The sequence below is a fragment of the Haliotis cracherodii genome, unplaced genomic scaffold, assembly GCF_022045235.1.
Source record: "Haliotis cracherodii isolate W230 unplaced genomic scaffold, xgHalCrac1.p SCAF_14, whole genome shotgun sequence".
NCBI classification, from domain to species: Eukaryota; Metazoa; Mollusca; class Gastropoda; order Lepetellida; family Haliotidae; genus Haliotis; species Haliotis cracherodii.
Window position 1 is genome coordinate 39,694,839 of NW_027266269.1, and position 23,409 is coordinate 39,718,247.

At 42.4% G+C, this 23,409-nt stretch overlaps 1 protein-coding gene across 1 annotated transcript; it reads right to left on the reverse strand.

Annotated features, from left to right (window-relative positions):
• Positions 1–2,578: 2,578 nt before the first annotated feature.
• LOC139460835 (sodium-coupled monocarboxylate transporter 1-like) lies at positions 2,579–20,540 on the reverse strand. Its single transcript, XM_071242310.1, has 16 exons — positions 20,199–20,540; positions 17,619–17,687; positions 17,386–17,437; positions 16,888–16,955; positions 15,877–15,957; positions 13,206–13,279; positions 11,361–11,501; positions 10,850–10,985; positions 8,597–8,682; positions 7,773–7,888; positions 7,455–7,525; positions 7,158–7,244; positions 6,852–7,039; positions 6,167–6,267; positions 3,747–3,877; positions 2,579–2,795 (listed from the first exon to the last, which is right to left on the reverse strand). Exons 1-16 carry the CDS (start codon positions 20,535–20,537, stop codon positions 2,580–2,582), a joined length of 1,956 nt encoding a protein of 651 aa, XP_071098411.1. The 5' UTR covers positions 20,538–20,540; the 3' UTR covers position 2,579.
• Between the last annotated feature and the right edge of the window lie 2,869 nt (positions 20,541–23,409).

Below are 23,409 nucleotides of genomic sequence, written 5' to 3' on the forward strand. Positions count from 1 at the left end.
TGTGTGTGTGTGTGTGTGTGTGTGTGAGTGAGTGAGTGAGTGAGTGAGTGAGTGAGTGAGTGAGTGAATGTGTGTGTGTGTGAGTGTGTGTGAGTGATTGAGTGAGTGATTGAGTGAGTGTGTGTGTGTGTGAGTGAGTGTGTGTGTGAGAGTGAGTGAGTTAGTGAGTGAGTGTGTGTGTGTGTGTGTGTGTGTGTGTGTGTGTGTGTGTGTGTGCATATTAAATAACTAGTTGGCATTCAACAGTTACTACATTTCCACGTGTGCAAGTCTGGACTTACAGCTACAATAAAAACACAAATTTTGGCTAGCTCAGCAAGTTCCTTTTACGAGTACAGGAAGTGAAACACAGCAACCCAAGTCCCGCGCCAAATGTCACCTGCTCGAAAACGTCCGTGCATGGTCATGGTCACAATCAGGATTAGTCATCCTGTTCAAAAAGACAAAACTAATTATTGGAAAAACGTGGTCACTTTTAATTTACTCAATTGATGTACATTTGAAAACATCAACAAATCTCACACAAGTTCACCCAATCACAGCTGCCACATCTCTCAATCTACATTAAATCGTCCTCAACGAAAGCTGCTGGCCGAAAGACTGATTCTGATTTGGTGTGGTAGCAGTAGAAATCCTATAGACTGGCGCCAGCACTCTCAGAGTTGCAGATTTGTTTTTTTCTGAAACCAGTTCAGACTTTAGATAATATACTAACCATTTACCCCAGCCAAGTCGAGCCGGCGAAACCCATCTTCGTCCGGAGCAGGCGCACCCGTAGTTTGGGGTTAAGCGAAACGCAAATGTTTTCGCTTGGACTTCTTTTTTTCTATCCTTCTTTCATTACACGATATCAACCATCAGTGGTACATGAGTTGAACAACAACAACAACAACAACAACAACAACAACAACAACAACAACAACAACAAAAACAGACACCGGAATATATGGTACAGGTCGATATAAGGAATTGCATCCGACGTCATGTTTGTCACTGAAATTTGGCAATGGTCTCCACGTGTCTACCATAAAACTTGTTCACAGCTTTACCAAGGCCTTGAACGCTGTAACTATTATCAACCAACTTCAAAGCATGTGTGGTTTGGCGTTTAATAACATGTAGCGAGTGTTTAAAACGTTACAAAAGCTTTACAAAAGACATAAAAAAGTTACACAATTAGTGAAAAACAGTTTTCTTACATTTTTTTCTTTTCTTGTATTTACCCAGCCCGCTCTCTTGTTTTCAGTTTTGTAACACGAATATTTCAAGAAGAGAGAAACCTGCAGTGAGTGAGAAACTGGCTTTACACATTGTACCAATGTCGGGAATCGAACCAGGGTCTTTAACGTGAGGAGCGAACGCTTTAACCACTAGGCTACCCGACCGCCCCTCTAGAATGAATGAAAACCGTCAAAAATAGTTATAAAATACTAAAACGTAACTGAGAAGGGACAAGTACACTTAACAATTTTGCAAGCAGCTGTTACATTTAACCGGCTGGATGCCGAGTTTTGTTCTGACGCACATTTTCCTAAGATCGAAAAAGTGAAGGTTGTACGTGAATTGCGATCACGCGGCACTGGATCTACCTCTAGCACTGGATCTATAAACTTACGCAGAGATGTAGAATATTAAATTTCCTATCTGATGGTGTAAATTAAACTGCAAATATGTAAACGGTTTGAAAAAAATGACACTACTAAGTGTTGTCCGAGAATTTATTCTGCGTTGAAAAACAGGAATTTTCTCCGCGTTTTATCGTATACCGATTAAAATACTGTGCGACGAATTATTTTTATTTAGCAGCTTTACAGAAACTGTGAGCGAACAAAACACTGCCTAATATCTGAACCACAAAATGGAATGACTGCTTTTACCATTTCAGTGATGTCTTGAATAGTTAAACAATCAGATAGTTTACGGTGTATCGATCTTAATTCGACAAGACATTCATCTGTTTGGCATCCATTTTACGTAATCAAATACTCAAAAGAATATTTCAAAACAAACAAAATTATATTCACTAATGGACATGTATTTGTTCATTATTATATCATTATTTCTCTTCATCTGATGTCTGAATTACACAATAAAAGATGCGGGGAAAGCTCAATTAGTACAGAATTTTCAGGATAATCGTATGAGGTTCCACCAACGGGGTACATGGCACGGGTTACATTTCATATTTTTTTTTCAATTCTTGGAGAAACAAAGTGAAACAGTTTAATATCATGTGGTCACAATATTTAACAAAGGATGAACCCATTGAAACGAGTTGAATAATTCGTAGATCGTTTAATTGTGACCAACACGCACCTGGCGAATTGTGTAGATATCACTTTTCTGTATATCAAACGACATAAAAAAATAATTCCAAGGCCAAAATAATTCTTCTCAAAATGTGTGTATATATTTCACGAAACATATTATCCATTTTGTGGGACGTTTCAATGTCAACATGAACTTTGAGATATAAATGAATTAAACCATTGTTCTATAAAATAGTAGTAAATAAACTAAACTTTACACGAATAAACGTTCAAGGATTTGATAATATTGAGATACTTGAATAGGGTGATTTAGAGCTGTGTCCCGTTTTGCTGTTTCTGATCATTGAAGACATCGGCAGCTGGGTTGTTAACTCCGGTTTTGGTTTCGTTGTTCTCTTTATACGATAATCCATACACAGGGATAGGTCCCGATCCGTTCAGGGGTAACTTCTCCTTGCTGGAACTGCTGACAATATCACCCGACGCTGGTACCACAATCTCCCCATCCTTTTCAGATGCTATTTCCTGATAGGAACAGAATACCACAGTGAGAAAGTGAATGATTTGGTTTAAAATGATTATAATTTATTAAATACTTTGAAATCGACCCTGTTCCCGTCAGTAGATAACTTTGAGATTCAGGAACTCTTTCACAAGACAACCTTCGCAATTCCACCATACCTGAAACGTCTCGTTACATCCGTTTCACAAACAACTTGTCGCTCAAGTCGACCTTAATCTAAACTGGGCTACAGTTCTTTTCAACACAAAGCTTCCGCAGTTACAGCACAGGTAACCTTTGCGAAATATTGAGGTACATGCGTTTCAGAAAGCAACCTCAGCTGCCTTGCCTCAAACTTGATTGTTTTACTGAAACAATTATGTGAGACGGGCAGGCTGAAACCTACCTCCGGGTCTCTCAACTCCTGGTTACAGCGGAGACACCTACCTCCGTGTCTCTGAACTCCTGGTTACAGCGGAGAAACCTACCTCCGGGTCTCTGAACTCCGGGTTACAGCGGAGACACCTACCTCCGGGTCTCTGAACTCCTGGTTACAGCGGAGACACCTACCTCCAGGTCTCTGAACTCCTGGCTACAGTAGAGAAACCTGCCTCCGTGTCTCTGAACTCCTGGTTACAGCGGAGACACCTACCCCCGGGTCTCTGAACTCCTGGTTACAGCGGAGACACCTACCTTCGGGTCTCTGAACTCCTGGTTACAGCGGAGATACCTACCTCTGGGTCTCTGAACTCCTGGTTACAGTAGAGACACCTACCTCCGGGTATCTGAACTCCTGGTTACAGCGGAGACACCTACCTCCGGGTATCTGAACTCCTGGTTACAGCAAAGACACCTACCTCCGTGTCTCTGAACTCCTGGTTACAGCGGAGACACCTACCTTGGGGTCTCTGAACTCCTGGTTACAGCGAAGACACGTACTTCCAGGTCTCTGAACTTCTGGTTACAGCGGACACACCTAACTCCGGGTCTCTGAAATCCTGGTTACAGCGGAGACACCTTCTGACGGGAGCGGGAAGGCAGCAGAAGAGTCGGTCGAAGAAAGGTACAAGATACTTTGTGTCCACATCACCCAGCCGATTCATACCTGCGAGTACAGGGAACGAGGGGATATACCTGGGACAATGGGGCGTTCAATAGAACATACCTCGGATGGAGGGGCTGTCAATACAATATACCTGGGATAGAGGGGCTGTCAATACAATATACATGGGACAATGGGGCGTTCAATAGAATATACTTGGGATAGAGGGGTTTTCAATACAATATACCTGGGATAGAGGAACTTTCAATACAATATACCTAGGATAGAGGGGCTTTCAATACAATATACTTGGATAGAGGGTCTGTCAATACAATATACCTGGGATAGATTGGCTTTCAATACAATATACTTGGATAGGGTGGCTGTCAATACAATATACCTGGGATAGAGGGGCTTTCAATACAATATAGCTGGATAGAGTGGCTGTCAATACAATATACCTAGGATAGAGGGGATTTCAATACAATATACTTGGATAGAGTGGCTGTCAATACAATATACCTGGGATAGAGGGGCTTTCAATACAATATAGCTGGATAGAGTGGCTGTCAATACAATATACCTGGGATAGAGGGGCTTTCAATACAATATAGCTGGATAGAGTGTCTGTCAATACAATATACCTGGGACAAGGGGCGTTCAATACAATAGACCTGGATAGGGCTGCTGTCAATACAATATACCTGGGATAGATGGGCTTTCAATACAATATACTTGGATAGAGTGGCTGTCAATACAATATACCGGGGATAGAGGGGCTTTCAATACAATATAGCTGGATAGAGTGGCGGTCAATACAATATACCTGGGATAGAGGGGCTTTCAATACAATATAGCTGGATAGAGTGGCTGTCAATACAATATACCTGGGATAGAGGGGCTGTCAATACAATATACCTGGGACAATGGGGCGTTGAATACAATATACCTGGGACAGAGGGGTTGTCAATACAATATATCTGGGATTGGGGGGCTTTCAATACAATATACCTGGATAGGGGTCAAGATTTTGGATGTCTCTGAACCAAATTCTCTCTCTCGTCATTTCAGCTACCTGAAATTTTGTGAAGTGTCCAGTTCTGTTTTCTACAGTTGCTCTTTACACAGCTGTGATAACTGTTGATATCAAACATTATTTGTCCACACTATAGATATAGTCAGAATATTCTGGTCCGATAGGCTCTGTGCCTGACATATCAGTGTTGTCTGTTGAGAAATGAGAAAACCAAGATTGACCCGCGCATTTGTATCATTTACAGTTCTGGTATTTACAGGTGTTGAACAAATATGTCACAGTTTTGTAACTATTCATTTGACAATATTGGTACAATATGATAAAGATTATAGGCAGGTCTTTACAAGTCCGAAAGACCGTGGATACTCGTTTTTACATGTTCATGTAGGGGCGGTCGGGTGGCCCAGTGGATAAAGCGTTCGCTCGTCACGCCGAAGACCCGGGTTCGATTCAAGACATAGGTACAAAGTGTGAAGTCCATTTCTGGGTCCCCCCCCCCCCCCCCCTCCGTGATATTGCTGGAATATTGCTAAAAGCGGCGTAAAACCAAACTCACTCATTCACTCACATGTTTATGTCGTCATTGTATGTCAAATAGGCACCGTTTTGGTTTGAATACTTTTGTTTCTGCTCAAACAGTTTTTGTCAATTCAAAGTAAAGGACAATTATCACGGCCACAGACGTAACCGTTCACACCTGCCCCCTAAGCTTGTACAATCCATCTGGTTGTTTGGATGGCTAGTGTTGTTTTGTGCACTCTAAGTTGCGATAATAATTAAAGAAAACTACCGTTAATATATTGAAAGGTCGCTGATCCTTTGTATGTCGTTGTACTTATGACTAGGTGACCGCCTCCGTGGTCTAGAGGTAGAGCGTCCGACCGGAGAGCGGAACGTCCGGGGCTCGATTCCCGGCCGCGTCATACCAAAAGACGTTAAAAGATGGTTCTTGTTGTTACCCTGTCTGGCGCTCGGCATTAAGGGGCTAAAACAAGGACTGGTCGGCTCGGAGTCAGTATACTGTGTCTGAGTGGGGTATTCATGTTAAACTGCGGCATGGTATCTCAGTGAGCTAGCACTATAAATCGGCATCAGTCCGGACTAGTACAAGCAGCCATACACACACACGTACATGCACGTCGCTATATAAGTTCAATAATCATGGACGTGACGTTAAACCCAATTTCACCTCACCTACATGTATGACTAGGTTTCATTAACTGAAGTCAAAGTATAACAATTGCCACTGTGCCACTGCCGCGCAGAGACTGACAACATAGAGTTGCCTGAACTCAACTACAAATGAGGTGACTGACCTGTGATAGCGCTCACAATGAGACCAACAACGACCACTGTCGCTGCACCAATAGCCGGGTACCACAAATATGACACTGTGTACAGGGCGGAGACACCAGTACTGAAACATGATAGAGTAGAGATGAGGTAGAGAGGACACTGTGTACAGGGCGGAGACGCCAGTACTGAAACATGACAGAATAGACATTAACTCCACTACACGTGTACACGCTAACCCCCTCACTGACATTAACACCACTACACGTGTACACGCTAACCCCCTCACTGACATTAACACAACTACACGTGTACACGCTAACCCACTCACTGACATTAACACCACTACACGTGTACACGCTAAACCCTCACTGACATTAACACCACTGCACGTGTACACGCTAACCCACTCACTGACATTAACTCCACTACACGTGTACACGCTAACCCACTCACTGACATTAACACCACTACACGTGTACATGCTAACCCCCTCACTGACATTAACTCCACTGCACGTGTACATGCTAACCCCCTCACTGACATTAACTCCACTGCACGTGTACACGCTAACCCCCTCACTGACATTAACACCACTACACTTGTACACGCTAACCCCCTCACTGACATTAACACCGCTACACGTGAACACGCTAACCCACTCACCGACATAAACACCACAACACGTGTACACGCTAACCCACTCACTACTCGACAGTCCCTCCAGCTGTTGTCATGATGGAGGACATTGCTGTTGTCATGGAGTCGGTGGTGTTGGGGACGCTGCAGTTGTATGTGGGGAACTCAAGGCCAGTTGGGGCTCCCACAACCGTGTAGGCTCCTATGCTGATCCACAAGGGAAACGCCAACCCTAGAATACCTCCGACCACTGCTCCCTAAAAGACATATATGAGTGAGTGAGTGAGTGAGTGAGTGAGTGATACATACACCTCAATTACTATGGGGCGATAGCGACTAAATCTAAAGGTCTCCGCTATATCTGACTGAACTTACAATCCAGTTGGCCCACGGGAAGAAGGCGCCGAGAGCAAACATCCCCAGCAGAGGCCCCGAGGCAGCCCCAGTGAAGCTCAACGATGCCTTAGTGATAACATAGAACAAAGGTGTCATCTCAATATTCGATCAACATGTTTTGAAAAAACCCATCAGATCAAACTTTGTCAGCAAACACAGTTTTGTGACCGGGGAACTGTCAAACGAATTTGACTACTCAATATGTTTACACTGTTATCGTTAATATTGAACTGCTGTAGATCCGGTAACGCTGTTTAATATCAAACAACATCTCACCTGTAAAACTGTTCCTCCCAACGTCATTGCCAAAAAAGACATCCCGATACCAGTGCCACCAAAGAACAGCACTACAATATGGAAATATTATTTGGTTTTGTTGTGCAAGGTTAAATAAACAAAAATTGGACACGACAAATTCTACGGGTTCTTCGGGTAACCTTGCTTTACATTGTACACGTGCGATCTACATCTCATTCAAAGAAAATATAATAGCGCAGATTATGGGGCAGAGGACATTGTCCTTCAATACTTTGATATTGATCTTAGGACGTTTACCTCTGTTGTAATGAATATGAATAACTTAGAAAAACTAACCCAAAAATTTTGTGACGAGCGTTTTCTGTCTTTCGTTCAGTCTTTCCCCGAGGACTGGCTTCAGGAAGTCCTCCCAGCACACAGCGGCCAGGGCGTTCAGACTGGAGGACACCGTGCTGCAAGTTGCAATATTGCCTATTAAAAGATGGGGATGTTTGAGGGTTACGGTATTTGAGCAGACACCAAGACATAAACACTGATAAAGTTGGCACACTCGCAATAATTACACATAAGAGGGGACAGTGCATCCCCAGCTCACGTCAAAAGGGATCGGTTCATATCTATGTGTTCCACTATACTGACAGTTCCTACCTGCCTGCTTCACTATACTGAACAGATCCTACCTGAGTGCTCCACCAATCAGAACAGTTTCTACCTGAGTGCTCCACCAATCAGAACAGTTTCTACATGAGTGCTCCACTAAACAGAACAGTTCCTACCTGAGTGCTCCACTATACTGAACAGTTTCTACCTGAGTGCTCCACCAATCAGAACAGTTCCTAACTGAGTGCTCCACCAATCAGAACAGTTTCTACCTGAGTGCTCCACCAATCAGAACAGTTTCTACCCGAGTGCTCCACCAATCAGAACAGTTTCTACCTGAGTACTCCACCAGTCAGAACAGTTTCCAACTGAGTGCTCCACCAATCAGAGCAGTTTCTACCTGAGTGATCCACCAATCAGAACAGTTTCTACCTGGGTGCTCCACTTAACAGAACAGTTCCTACCTGAGTGCTCCACCAATCAGAACAGTTTCTACCTGAGTGCTCCACCAATCAGAACAGTTTCTACCTGATTGATCCACCAATCAGAACAGTTTCTACCTGAGTGCTCCACTAAAGAGACATGAGATGAACAATCCTGGGAGACCGGGATATCCGAGCACCTCCATCACGAAATAGGGTATCAGCTGGAAAGAAAAAAAGTGCGCGAGGATACTTCTAAACCGTTACAGCAGTTTTCCAGAAACATCCCGTCGAGGGACATCAGAACTTAGCTTCATATGATAGAGAAGTGGCCAGACCCTCACACTGCCGACATACCCCTCCCCATAGTAGAACAAAGCAAACTTAGATTTACTTTATGTTTTTGTACCCGGACTAGAAAATGATAGTTGTGATCAAATGTTTTGGTGGCAGATACTGTTTAAGTGCACTTTTATTTTGTAAAAATAGAGAAAATCAAATAAAGTCCCCTTAAAAGGTAATGTATGCATTAAGTCCTTGTTTCTATCATTTATAGTTAACAACCAAGCCATTTGATATCTCAAAAGTATTTCATTTATAATAGATTATACAACACATACATGTCACCGTTTGCAAATATCTTGTCTATATTGGATATTATTAAAGGTTTTGCCCAAAGTCAATAACTATTTTAAACACCGAGGAGGTACATTTGAAGGTCAATGTCACTTTAAAGGACAAGTTGTAAATCAATACATAGATAGTATTAAAAATGCACACACAACTTTCGTTACTGGTTCTGGGTATGCGTGGTTAAGCCCTGTAGATTATACAAGGAAACAAACAAAAAATGTTCACAACAAGATCAAATCACTTCGGGCTTTCCTCCCACATTAAGCTGACACGCCTTGATATAACTGGAATACTGTTAAAAGCGGCGTTAAACCCAACTCACTCACTCACTCACTCCAACACTGAGTGTGCAGCTACAATGTTCCCACCTTCAGCAGATGCTTTCAAGCAACACATGGTGAGTGCCATGTTTCAGACGACAACGTGGCTGCAGATATAGCAGTCATCTCATCTGCAGTGACAGATCTGGACTGCCACATACTGAACACTGCGCCTGCTCTGGTGGCCAACACTCTGTAGACGATGATGAACCTGAAGGCTTTAGTGACAGTGGCAGTAGCGGCAGTGACTAAATGTTTCTTACTGTATTGGAGAAAATAATGAATTATTAATGAGTTACTGACAATGTTGAAGCAATTGTATATAAGTGCTTCACATTGACCCTTCAAAGTAAGTCAATATGACCAGCAACTGTAGCACAAAACATAGGTGAATTATCTTATAAAGGAAAATAACACGATAGATGGAGTTCCTGGTCGAAACCTAAATTTTGACATTTACATTCCTCATGCATTCCGATGTGAAGACGAAATATTGTCATTTTCCTGTATTTGCGGCAATCTTGGAGGCCATATTGTCCGCTATACTGGATAAATCAAATTTCTCAAGCTCATATATGTAACATACCTAAACGATTCATGTGTTCAAATAAAACAATTTGGTGTACAAGAATGTTAGTGGAGTCATTGTAATTGGTTAAATATGCTATTTTTGTATTTGTGGGATTACGTTCAGTAAACTGTCATACATTATATTATACCTATATCAATTGTGGATTGCCACTATGGAGGTTTATTATTTATTATCTTTAGGCTTGTAACACTTTGAAAATGAAAATTAAGTGATTTGTTCCTGTTTTTGACACATTTTGGCTGATAACTCAACTTAAACTATTTTGCAACTTGTTTATTTGTTCTATGTTAGGTTTCCTAAGTCAGCTCACTGAATTTGATTATAAAATGAGCATTGCAATATGCAAATTGATTTGTTATTTTTTTTTACCCATTTATTTGATTTACTAAATTCTGTCATACAAGTGTGCATTTCACCACCAAAAACCATGTCTGCCACCAAAGGAAATCACCACAACCATCATTTTTTGATGCATAAATGATATCTGGTGAAGAAAATGTGGTTCTACTGTGGGGAAGGGTTACTCCTTAAATAAGCCTCTTTTTAAAGGGTTGTCCGCTACTCTACAATGTACCCATGTGGGAATTCAAACATGGGCCTTGAAAACTTGAAGACCTCAGATCACACACACACGCACGCACGCACGCACGCACGCACACACACACCATAAAGAAAACAAACACACAGCTATCTTCCAGTATAGTGTACACCTTTGCAGACATATGGATGTACTCTTTCTGTATGGTGCTAATATCTGAATGGCTGTTACTTTGCTTTTTGCCAGATAAAACATTCCTTATAGGATTTTTCCACTCAATGAATGATACCCGTTCTAACAGGTCTTACTTGGTTCGAGTTACTGATGTAATTTGCAGACAGTGGATCACATCCTTTCTGTGTGTAATAGGCGAAGATAATGATTCCGGCAAGACACACGATTGTCAATAGAGTGAAGACACCAATGACATTCAGCATCACCGACCTGAATAAAAGGTTTTGAATTAGTGGTAAAAATATTACCACAACGGACAGACATATTAAATTATAAATGACAAACACAGATGCATGTATGTCGGGGTCGTGGGTCAGGCTAGAGCTTTTAGCTTTCCCGGGCAGGAGGAGAGCAAACAATAGTTTAACTTGCGTGAATGAAGGTGCCACGGGTCTGTTGCTTTATATCGCCACGTGCGTATTCGAAATCCTCAGGTAGTCCTCATTAAATACTTTTACACAAAAGTTTTAAAGTTTGTGCGGGTAATATTGTCAGTGTAGCCTGGATATAAACCAGTATACATCCTAGCCATACATACACCCCGTGTTATCATTCAGATATCAGCTGTGTCACATTGCTTCTTACAGTTTGGCCTTCTGGAGTGTGGGCAGTGCACAGTACCGCTGGACACTGGCCTGGTTGACCCCGAAAGTCGCCGTCCAGGATATCATCCCACCAACCACCAGTGACCAGAAGGAATGGCGGACAGTGGGATCTGGATCAAAGCTGAAACGGGAAACACACACATCCATGTCAGAGCGAGTGAACAGTTGTCCAGTAATGGCACAGCTTATGTAGAAGAAAGGGACACGTTCACGCCCTGGGATTTATGTGGATGACGAAGGTCGGCTATTAAATGTACGAACGATAGACAAAATGGGTATGATTTTATTGATGAACATGAGGGTGTACACACTTTAACAATGGGAGCGATCGCAATGTTTCCAACTTCCGAAATGAGAAAACTGATGCAGCGAGGCCAAATGTTGGTGCATCGATATCAGCGGCGACAATATTCGCATCAGACAATATACTTCCGCGGCCCATCTGAATAAAATCTTTCTCCACCTATTTATTATGTTTTATCCAGTTTCTTATTCAGTGTCTTTTCGTATTAGTGATTGAGTGAGTGAGTGAGTGAGTATGGTTTTACGCCGCTTTTAGCAATATTCCAGCAATATCACGGCGGGGGACACCAAAAATGGGCTTCACACATTGTACCGGCGTGACGAGCGAACGCTTTAATCACTAGGCTACCCGACCGCCCCTTTTTTCGTATTAAAATATGATGGCAGCTGACTCAAATCTTTCGTCAGAATAATGGATCACTGAAAATCATTGACAGCGACACGCAGTTGGTCGACAGCGTTCCGCCGCACAATGGGAGGATCACGCCTTCATCCTTTCGTGACTGCCATCACACACAGAAATGATCTGCGGAACGCCAGCGGTAGCAATATTTCTACTCAGACAGTGCGTTATCATTCCCGTGAGCCTTACATCACACTGGCCCGACATCACAGGCAGACACGTTTTGATTGGACAGACGATTATTGATGAATCGAGATATTATCTAGACTTCATAGATCATCGTGCCAGAGTGTGACGAAGACAATAAGAAAGATTTCAGGAATCCAACGTAGTCGAACAGGACCGGTATGGAGGGGGCTCAATCATGATTTGGGGTGGGATCAGTAGAGCTGGAAGAATCGATCTCTTGGCCTACAGCGGGGCACGATGAAAGGTGACATTATGGATGTGTACATTTGACTGTATGCTGGTGCACTTAGACTTCATCCCCATGGGCAATAAAGCACGACCTCATCGTGCCATGGTCGCTGATGCCTACTTACATTGTCCCCATGGAGTGGCCAGCCCGGTCAACCAAATCGAACACAAGTGAAAGGAGCTGCAGATCCAACGCCCCCCCGACTGTGATCGCATCACGTGTATCACGCACGCACTACTCATAGGTCTGACTGATTACTGGTCACATGTTCATTGTTGGCATTGTATTGCACATGACAACAGACGTTTGTTCATTAAACTTGTCTTCACGCAATATTGTCCTTGGCTGTTTCAACAACTGCATACAATGTAATGTTTCACGTGTTGATCCCAAGCACACTGCAAGTAGCATATGTATTTTGACAACCTAACTGTAAGTACTTACAAGTACTTTTACGCTGAAATGCATCATAGATGCACCATAGACAGCGTAAATAAACCTCTGTGTGCATGTAATTTTCTCTTTTAACAAAAAATGAATGTTTGGTAAATATCATATGCAAACCTACAAAGCATGCTTCACTTACATCCCCTGAGAGAACATTTCGTAGGGGCTCAGTAGAAAGTATATTCTTATACTCACACATGAACATAATTGGGGCCACATTAACAAACAGCGAATGAGAAAAATGTGATACATACTTAAAGAAATTAATTCTTCCCCATTCTTCGTTTATTCTCCACACTTCCCCCATGCCGCCAACCACGATGGATCCCTGAAATCATGGAATGGAACATTGATTATAAGGTCAACCCAGTCACTTTTATACGTTATGAACAATGTATTCAACCAATCTATCCATTATTTCACTTTAAATCTGATGAACCATGTATTACAAGGTCAGCCAATTTACCCATTATTTTACCGCAAACACAACGAGCCATACATTAAAGGGTCAACCACTTTACCCATTATTTTACCGCAAACACAACGAGCCATACATTAAAGGGTCAGCCAATTTACCCATTATTTTACCGCAAACACAACGAGCCATACATTGAAGGGTCAACCACTTTACCCATTATTTTACCGCAAACACAACGAGCCATACATTGAAGGGTCAGCCAATTTACCCATTATTTTACCGCAAACACAACGAGCCATACATTGAAGGGGCAACCAATTTACCCATTATTTTACCGCAAACACAACGAGCCATACATTGAAGGGTCAACCAATTTACCCATTATTTTACCGCAAACACAATGAGCCATACATTGAAGGGTCAACCAATTTACCCATTATTTTACCGCAAACACAACGAGCCATACATTGAAGGGTCAACCACTTTACCCATTATTTTACCGCAAACACAACGAGCCATACATTGAAGGGTCAACCACTTTACCCATTATTTTACCGCAAACACAACGAGCCATACATTGAAGGGTCAACCAATTTACCCATTATTTTACCGCAAACACAATGAGCCATACATTGAAGGGTCAACCAATTTACCCATTATTTTACCGCAAACACAACGAGCCATACATTGAAGGGTCAGCCAATTTACCCATTATTTTACCGCAAACACAACGAGCCATACATTGAAGGGTCAACCACTTTACCCATTATTTTACCGCAAACACAACGAGCCATACATTGAAGGGTCAGCCAATTTACCCATTATTTTACCGCAAACACAACGAGCCATAAATTGAAGGGTCAACCACTTTACCCATTATTTTACCGCAAACACAACGAGCCATACATTGAAGGGTCAACCACTTTACCAATTATTTTACCGCAAACACAACGAGCCATACATTGAAGGGTCAACCAATTTACCCATTATTTTACCGCAAACACAACGAGCCATACATTGAAGGGTCAACCACTTTACCCATTATTTTACCGCAAACACAACGAGCCATACATTGAAGGGTCAACCAATTTACCCATTATTTTACCGCAAACACAACGAGCCATACATTGAAGGGTCAGCCAATTTACCCATTATTTTACCGCAAACACAACGAGCCATACATTGAAGGGTCAGCCAATTTACCCATTATTTTACCGCAAACACAACGAGCCATAAATTGAAGGGTCAGCCACTTTACCCATTATTTTACCGCAAACACAACGAGCCATACATTGAAGGGTCAGCCAATTTACCCATTATTTTACCGCAAACACAACGAGCCATACATTGAAGGGTCAACCAATTTACCCATCGTTATTACTATTATTACTGCTATAAGGCCAGGCAGTTTACCCATTTTTAACTTTAAACGCGAGAAACTATGTATTATAAGAGCAAATGATGCACCTATTGTTTCTTTCGCTAAACGCGATGAACCATCAATAATATACTATTGGCTTCTTTTGTTTTACTTTGAACGTGAAGAACCATATATCATAAGGTCAACTGAAGAACCCATTTTTTTTACCTGAAACTCTGGGAACCATACTTTGTTGGGTCAAGCAATATACCCATATGCGCCCCCCTATGTTTTATTCTCCCTGCTGTGTTTTATTGAGCGATAAACATCGAGCACGAGTCGTTTATTTCTTATATATAATATTGATATTCTCATAATTTTCACGTCGATTATCTGCACCTTTTCTCCCAATATTGATCGTCATATCTCTCCTACTGTTGGGCACGATCGCTGTGCTGTCCAGCTTCTCTTTCAAAAATAACGTCGTCCAATTTACGACGTAATCAAGCTGCGAGCGAATGTTCGAATCCAAAGAAATGACGTCATGCTAGAACAGTGTTGTATAGTGAAATATACTACGCTTCGTTCTTCACTGTTAGTTGTGATTATTTTGCGAAGGTGTCTTATATTTTACTCCAAACGATAGGAATCATGTACTCTGGGGGGAACCATTTTACCCATTCTGTTTACTTTCAACGTGATGAACCATGTATTATAAAGTCTACCAATGTACCAATTATTTTTACTTCAAACGAGATGAACATATATTGTAGGGTCAACCAATTCATCCATTTGGTTTTACTTTTAACGCGATGAACCATGGATTATCAGGTCAGCCACTTTCCAATTTTTGCACTGTAAACCTGAACAATTATGTATTACAAGGTCACGCAATGTATCCATTGTTTATACTTTAAACGTTATGAGCTACGTATTATAATGTCCATTAGCATACTGTCTACCAATTTTAATGTATACCAATATTATTTCGAAATGTAAATATTGTATTTTAATGTGTCGAAACCTCTTCAGAAATTACATTTGTTTTAATAATGCTTCCTGATAAATAAGGGAGACTTTAATTATGTTTAATGATGGCTACAGTAACGGTAACTAGGCATTCTGACATAATTCCCCACGATCATACCTGAATGACTATTGCTAGTAGTCCGGCAAATATCACCACTGATTGAAACATGTCTGTCCACACAACTGCTTTCATTCCACCCTAAAATAAATTGAAATACCCCACATATAATCCACAGAGACATGAGTGAAATAACGTTAAGATGGTGTACCATCCGTGTGGAAGTGTAGTTTGAGCCGAGAGGCCACACAGAGGGTGGCCGAGAAATTATCTTACAACGAATTTATATAACCGCCATGTTTATCATTTTTCACCATTAAAAACAAATGGAGATTAGGATGCGTAACGCTTGTTTGTCACCATTTGCATATTGCCATTTGAGCTCCACATCCCCACGTCTGAAGTCAGCTTTAACACACACTACGCAACGTTGTTTTGTTGGAAGGAGCTTGAATTATTATGTCTGTTGCCTGGACGGCGGGACATACATGGAGCTGTACTCACTGTAGCGGTTATTTGAACTGTATGAAAATGTTATCAATCACCAAAATGGACGTATTTGAGTTTTAGTGAGTGAGTATGGTTCTACGCCGATTTTAGCAATATTCCAGCAAGATCAGAAATGGGCTTCACACATTGTACACAATTCGGGAATCGACCTCGGGTTTTAGGCCTGACAAGCCAACGCTTTAACCACTAGGCTACATAAAGGTAAGGATACAGGCAAACCCTCCAAAATATTCAGGCGACTGGGGGAGCGGTCGGGTAGCCTAGTGGTTAAAGCGTTCGCTCGTCACGCTGAAGACCCGGGTTCGATTCCCGACATGGGTACAATGTGCGAAGCCCATTTCTGGTGTCCCCCGCCGTGATATTGCTGGCCTTCGGCCTAAAACCATACTCACTCACTCACTCACTATGACTGGACTCAACGATCCGCGGATCCAGACGTGACGCAGCTTTGGGAAATGTGGCGCTTACCTTAATAATCCAACTACAATGACTGAAGATCTTACTCCGTGTTATGTTAAACACCGTATTCACTCCAACTATTGCAGAGTGTGTTGTACCCACCAGTGAGGTGTAGAACGTTGACACCAGTCCTACAGTGATGATGGTGGCCCATGTCGGAAACCCAGTCACTGAAATGCATAGAACAAATTCACTCAGTCACCATACGTTGTATAGAGCGCCATACACTGGTTTAGTAACAAAAAGGACATTGTATGATAAAGATTTTTTTTACACAGACGTTCGGCGGTCATCATACGTCTTTACCTTTCGTATAGCCTTTTTTTATGAAAAGGGACCTTTTGCGGAATGTTTAGGGCTTTGGAAACTGTAACTATGGTTACTGTGATGAAGGTGAAATCCATGTGTCAATTACAGGAACAATATCGACAAGTTTCATTACTGGTATAAAAGTTGGTAGATCTAGTGACGGTTCCTAAAAGGGTGTCTCGCACTTTGTAAAATTAAATTAAATTCGAGAAACATTAAAGACTTTCTTAAACAGACTATGGACATTTTCTGAAGTCATTTTTGGTAAGTTAAAATAATTAATATACATACCCGCTTCTAAAGCCGTCGATGGAGCAAACGATGCAACTCCCATATACAACACCTGGAAGGGAAATTATAATTGAACGTCATATGACAAAGCAATGGTATAAATGGATGTAGCGATGGAAAGAAAGCAATTTACATACGTACTCACTCACTCACTCACTCACTCACTCACTCACTCACTCACTCACTCACTCTTTTACTCACTCACTCACTCACTCACTCACTCACTCACTCACCTGCTGAATTATCATGATACATGTCCCTGTCAGTTTGGCGGCACGGGAGTTGAACCGCTTCTCCAGATACTGAAACAGTAACGAATATCATGATAAGGTACGCGTCAATACGTTAGTCGGCTGTTCATGCAAGTGTGGGGGCGCTCGGGGAGCCTAGTGGTTAAAGCGTTCGCTCTTCTCGCTGAAGACCCGTGTTCTATTACCTGGTTCCTTTTGGTACGACGTAGGTACAATGATATTGCTGGAATATTGCTAAAGGCGGCTCACTTACTCACTCATTCAAGCAAGTGTACGTCACTGGTACAGTGTGTTTGGTAGGGAAGCGTACGGCAATGGTGCAGTGTGTTTAGTAGGGAAGCGTACGTCACTGGTGCAGTTTGTTTGGTAGGGAAGCGTACGTCACTGGTGCAGTGTGTTTGGTAGGGAAGCGTACGTCAACGGTGCAGTGTGTTTGGTAGGGAAGCGTGCGTCACTGATGCAGTGTGTTTGGTAGGGAAGCATACGTCACTGATGCAGTGTGTCTGGTAGGGAATCGTACGTCACTGATGCAGTGTGTTTGGTAGGGAAGCATACGTCACTGATGCAGTGTGTCTGGTAGGGAAGCATACGTCACTGATGCAGTGTGTCTGGTAGGGAAGCGTACGCCACTGATGCAGTGTGTCTGGTAGGGAAGCATACGTCACTGATGCAGTGTGTCTGGTAGGGACGCGTACGCCACTGATGCAGTGTGTTTGGTAGGGAAGCGTACGCCACTGATGCAGTGTGTCTGGTAGGGAAGCATACGTCACTGATGCAGTGTGTTTGCTAGGGAAGAATACGTCACTGATGCATTGTGTTTGGTAGGGAAACATACGAGTAGACATGTGCCTTTGTGCAGGATATACGTCTGCTACATGCGAGATGTGCCATTGTGCAGGATATACGTCTGCTATATGCGTGTGTATGTCTGCTACATGCGTGTGTATGTCTGCTAGATGTGCCATTGTGCAGGATATACGTCTGCTATATGCGTGTGTATGTCTGCTACATGCGTGTGTATGTCTGCTAGATGTGCCATTGTGCAGGATATACGTCTGCTATATGCGTGTGTATGTCTGCTACATGCGTGTGTATGTCTGCTAGATGTGCCATTGTGCAGGATATACGTCTGCTACATGCTTGTGTACGTCTGCTACATGCGTGTGTATGTCTGCTAGATGTGCCATTGTGCAGGATATACGTCTGCTACATGCGTGTGTATGTCTGTTACAGGTGTCCGTGAGTTCAACATGTGTGCCTGATAAGTGTGTCTTTGTGTGCATCACATGTGTCTGCTGCAAGCTATTTATATTCCACTCCGAATTCATCAAACCCACGTGCATAGCACGAGAGGCCAAGGATCATAATCAGTTCGAATTCAAACCCGCGGAAAGGGAAGCCTGACAAAAGAAGCATGTCTGCACTCCGACATGAGATAGATTTGGCAACCCATAACATGTGTAGTACATGTATCTATAACCCAATGTTTTCCCATAGTATGGGTGGACACTGTCCCTAACACTACCTGTTTCAGTTTTGTTTGAGTGGACGCTCAAACAGTAAAACAATTGAGTTAGTTTGGTACTCGAAGGACACTCAAGCTAACACTCCCTGACTTAGTTTGTTACTCGGTGGACGATCTAGCTAAACTCCTTGAGTTAGATTGGTACTTGGCGGACGCTCTAGCTAAACTCCCTGAGTTAGTTTGTTACTCGGCGGACACTCTAGCTAAACTCCCTAAGTTAGTCTGCTACTCGGTGGACGCTCTAGCTAAACTCCCTAAGTTAGTTTGCTACTCGGCGGACGCTCTAGCTAAACTCCCTGAGTTAGTCTGCTACTCGGCGGACACTCTAGCTAAACTCCCTGAGTTAGTCTGCTACTCGGCGGACACTCTAGCTAAACTCCCTGAGTTAGTCTGCTACTCGGCGGACACTCTAGCTAAACTCCCTAAGTTAGTTTGCTACTCGGCGGACACTCTAGCTAAACTCCCTGAGTTAGTCTGCTACTCGGCGGACACTCTAGCTAAACTCCCTGAGTTAGTCTGCTACTCGGCGGACACTCTAGCTAAACTCCCTGAGTTAGTCTGCTACTCGGCGGACACTCTAGCTAAACTCCCTGAGTTAGTCTGCTACTCGGCGGACACTTTAGCTAAACTCCCTGAGTTAGTCTGCTACTCGGCGGACACTCTAGCTAAACTCCCTAAGTTAGTCTGCTACTCGGCGGACACTCTAGCTAAACTCCCTGAGTTAGTCTGCTACTCGGTGGACACTCTAGCTAAACTCCCTGAGTTAGTCTGCTACTCGGCGGACACTCTAGCTAAACTCCCTGAGTTAGTCTGCTACTCGGCGGACACTCTAGCTAAACTCCCTAAGTTAGTCTGCTACTCGGTGGACGCTCTAGCTAAACTCCCTGAGTTAGTTTGGTACACGCCGGACGTATTGTACGGGGTGGACGTACATGTACATATTGTAATGTAATCAGAGAAATTATTGACACTCAAAATCATGATTTTCTACGCCACTTTCAAACAGTTTGGCTCATTCCATCAAGTGTTTCACTTACCGAAAATGTGCTTGTTAGTTTCTGAGGGTAAAGCATAGGGACAAACAGTACCGCCGCTACAGCACAGCCAAGCATGTTGCCGAGCACCTGCAGGTAAAACTGGGTTCCTGCTGTGTACATTTCTGCGGGGAAACCAAGGATGAAGATGGCGGACATGAAGGAGAGAAGCAGCGACATAGCCACAGGTACAACGCCCATATTTCCAGAAGCTTTCAGAAATTCTTGAATTGTGCTTTCATTCCTTGATTTGATGGCGTAGTAAATACCTATCCCAGCGGAGAGTAGCAGCATCAGCGAAAACACCACATAGTCCCACACTCCCAGATATGCTGTCTCCATGTTAAAGAGTGTACAACTTCAAGCGGATTTATTCTCTGCTTTCAAGATTTCTTGATGCCGTATAATATTCAACGCTGTATGTAGAGATATGACGCAACATTTGGTTCAAGAGCCTTATACTTCCTCGCAAGTAAACTGCCGGGCAAAAGAAAGATACACTCGAAAATTGGATGCACCAAACAATTACACACGTTACCAGAACGTAAACAGTCTGAAACAGTCGCCGAAACACTGCAAACGTGATGTTCCAAACACAACTATGATAGCCGTCAAATACATCACCATCGAATGACTATTGCTTGTGTTGTTCATTTTTAGCCGCACTATAACATGGCCACATATGTTCTTTCGCGCGTCAGTTCAGTCTGATATACCGCCCTAATACATTGAATAGATACTGAACTTAGCAACGCAACACTTTTCAATGACAAAGCAACAATTTGCGTGTGTGCTTTCCAGTTAGAACTGTGCCTCCTCATCGAGACATTACTAGACATTTTGGAATAGTCACTTGATTCCTTTGTTTTTTTGCGAAGCAAACGGTATGAATAATATCAAGTAGTTTTAATTTCAGGGTAAGAAATAACCCAATTCATTAAAATCAGATAAGCACGCGTGCAAATATCACTTCGATCACGCGCACCAGTAATCAGTTTACGTCATCTAGACGGCATTGTTGGCGTCATTCAAATCTTATTGTCGGAATGTCGTCACAGTAGAAACGACGTCAAAGCTGAATATTGATGAATTGATTCGACAATTATGTATTTCTATGACAGCAGCCGTGATCAGTGAATTTCTCTTAAAGGAAGCTCAAGATGATAAGATCTAATGGGTAATAAAGAAATTGATGCACTCGCATGTGTGTTTTACGAAACTCGTGTAGGAATTGATGCATTGCCCTTACACTCGGATCGTGAAATACAAGAATTCTGACACACGTTTCGGAAAGTCGGTTGAACACACATGCTCGTATAATGATCTCTATTACATTGTTTGTCGAGGTATGATTTGTCATATAGCAATCTCTCTATAGCAATTGCTAATTGTTGGAAGCACACCTCACACATCACATATCAGATGGCTTAAGTCAAAAACCTTTTTTTCACCGAAGCGGTAAACGTCTAAAACCCGCATTACTTCGGGCTTTCCTCCCACATTAAGCTGACTCACCGTGATATAATGGAATACTGTTAAAAGCGGCGTTAAACTCAACGTACTCACTCACTCAGTGAATAAATAGCTTGGATTGAATGGAAATGTCTTGGTTCTTATTTTGGCTACAAGCTACATGCCACCTACGATTGTTCTCTGAATCGCTTTGCACTGAACTCGTCATGATCAGAATGAGGATTAACCTTCTAATGAAAGATTACCTTTCTTTGTGTTACCGCACAGAGCCTGAAACTTTAGATTTATTTCTTTACGAAGAATATACCCGGGGACCTATTCGAACCCGGACTCCCTGATCTTTCACGCATGGTAAAAGTACACGTGTCATGGTAATGTATTTCACTTTGCACTAAACTGAAATGGACTGTAAACAAATATGTATCAAGATAGATCATCTCCTATCTTGGCATAGCATTGCTGCTGTGTACACTACAGTGTCACGGCGTCCTGTGTGTGATAATATATTGCAGTCAGTATGTGGAACGCAGTTGGACTCGATGTTGACTGTGATGTGTTTGTTGTTTGAAGATGCACAATAATACAGATAAATGACGGTGGCGTGTAATCGAGCATGGACAATCCAGTGACTGATATCCTGAGCATCGAATTGGGATACGATGAAATGCATCCACCAAGCCAGCGAGCCTGACGAGGGCCATCCCATCCTGTTTGTCGTCACTGTCGACGAGCATGGTTTGCTGAAGACTAATTCAAACCAGGGTATTTAAAACAAGCGACTCAGTATGAACGTTGTTTTGAACTCACCCCTCCAGTGTGTGAAGCGAGGTGAAATGGGGTTTAACGTTGCGTCCAGGATTATTGCACTTATATTGCGACGTGCATGCACGACTAATGACGATTTATAGTGCTAGCCCACTAAGATACCATGCCGCAGTTTAACGTGAATACCCCACTCGGACACAGTACACTGACTCCGAGACGACCAGTACTTGTTTTAGCCCCTTAATGCCGAGCGCCAGACAGGGTAACAACAAGTACCATTTTGTAACATCTTTTTGTAAGACGCGGCCTGGGATCGAACCCCGGACCTTCCGCTCTCCGGGCGGACGCTCTACCAGTAGACAACGTATGCCGTAAAAGGCAATTATGCTTGTCGTAAGAGGCGACTAACGGGATCGGGTTGTTAGGCTCACTGACTTGGATGATGCTCCGCCTCTCAGACCTTTCGCACGCCAATCAAAGGCCATCCAAACCGTGCTTTAACCAGACCAATGTCTCATCTACGCGTGTGGTAACTTTAACATATTTTTGAGAGGTGAGGCCGGGTTCATTAAAGATCGTTACAATATGTACTGAAGGTCACATTTGTAAAACTTCTATATCCAACCAAAGGCCCATTTAAATAGTAATGTAATGATATAATATAAAGTATATTTCACATAATATAATATACTTTACACACAATTAGTTAATGCTTCAAAGGGATTGTCCAAAACGCCACAATTTAGTTAAATTAGATTTAAATGAGTGTCACGATGATTGTAGAAAACCTTTATGTATTTGCCAACGAAAAACATATTTTAATAAAGCCACAAATTAGTTGAATTAAGTTAAAATGAGTTGAATCATGTATCATGATGCTTGTAAGTCAACAGTTTTGGCATGTAGGATGAAAATATCCAAAAGACACAAAGCTGACTGTGTGTTGTGATACATATATCACGTATGTAGGCAGATC